The sequence below is a fragment of the Trypanosoma grayi genome (genome assembly GCF_000691245.1).
Source record: "Trypanosoma grayi strain ANR4 Tgr_1161_V1, whole genome shotgun sequence".
In the NCBI taxonomy this organism is placed as follows: domain Eukaryota; phylum Euglenozoa; class Kinetoplastea; order Trypanosomatida; family Trypanosomatidae; genus Trypanosoma; species Trypanosoma grayi.
In genome coordinates this window covers 3,622-4,746 of record NW_008826780.1, presented here as the reverse complement: position 1 = coordinate 4,746, position 1,125 = coordinate 3,622, and the positions used below count along the sequence as shown (strand labels likewise).

The window sequence follows — 1,125 nt, the reverse complement described above, 5'->3', positions numbered from 1 at the left end:
CCCCCGCCACGAAGAGCAGCAGCAGCAGCAACAACAACAATGGTGTGAATGAGGCGTATGAGTTGGCGACGCGCCTGTTCGCCCCGTCGCCTGCAGGCGCCGTTGCCGGGACGGCGGGGGCGGCCATGTCACGTGCCACCCGACGCGAGCTTCGCGCTGGTAGCAATGACTTCAGCGGCCGACAGGCGGAGCCAGAAGCCGATCCAACGGGCGGTGCAGAGGAAGAGTGGGGTCTGCGGCAGGGTACGACACCGCCGCGGGGGGGGCGGCGCGAGAAGCAGCCGAAGCAGCGGCCCGCATGGAACTTCGACGTGGGTCTTGTGAACAACGAGGATGGCAACGATGATGATTATGCAGGAGCGATCCCGTCCCGCCAGCAGCAGCAGCACGCGCCGCCGAAGCGTCCACCCTCGCGGCAGCAGTCAAGCGCAGGTGGCGGGGCGGCGCCGTCACGTGGCAACGTGCAACCGCAGTGGGATGACACCCCTGTTGGTGTTGGTGGTGGTGGTGGTGGTGGTATGCCAGCGGCACTGTCGATGCAGTCACAACCACGAAAACAGCAGCAGCACATCTCCAGCGCGAAGGCTGGTGCCAACAAAAAGAAAACCAATGCCGCGCCACAGCAACAACACAATACTATGGGCAGCGCCATCCCCCTTGATGACGTTGTTGTTGGTGGTGGTGGCAGCAGTGCGCCGAACGCCTTTGCTGTACCACCACCAGTGAATGAGCCGCTGGTTCCATGTGGCCTCTGTGGTCGCAGCTTCCGCGCGTCCATCTTGGCACGTCACGAGGCCGCGTGTGGCAAGGCGCAGAAGAAGCGGCGCGCCTTTGACACGAAGGGGCAGCGGCTAGACGGCATTGAGGGTATCAAGGAGGTTATCGCCACCGCCGCCCCACAGCGCACCGGCAAGAAGACCGCATATACCGCTGGCAGTGGTGGTGCTGCTGCTGCTGCCAATGCCGGCAAGCTGCCCAAGTGGAAGATGCAGCATGAGCAGTTCCAGGCTGCGATGCGTGCGATGCGGCAGATGGGCAACGACACCACCGCAGGCGGCGGTGGCAGTAACGTTGTCATGGGCGGTGGAAGGAAGATGGGCGAGCAGCAGCAGCAGCAGCAGCAGC

At 64.2% G+C, this 1,125-nt stretch overlaps 1 protein-coding gene across 1 annotated transcript in view; it reads left to right on the top strand.

Annotated features, from left to right (window-relative positions):
- Positions 1-125: 125 nt before the first annotated feature.
- Positions 126-1,125, top strand: part of DQ04_11611020 (hypothetical protein) — a gene marked incomplete at both ends in the record, with an annotated part of 1,095 nt that continues 95 nt past the window's right edge. Inside the window, one exon of the mRNA XM_009316566.1 lies at positions 126-1,125. This exon is cut by the window's right edge and continues 95 nt beyond it. Coding sequence (XP_009314841.1) covers positions 126-1,125 — 1,000 coding nt within the window.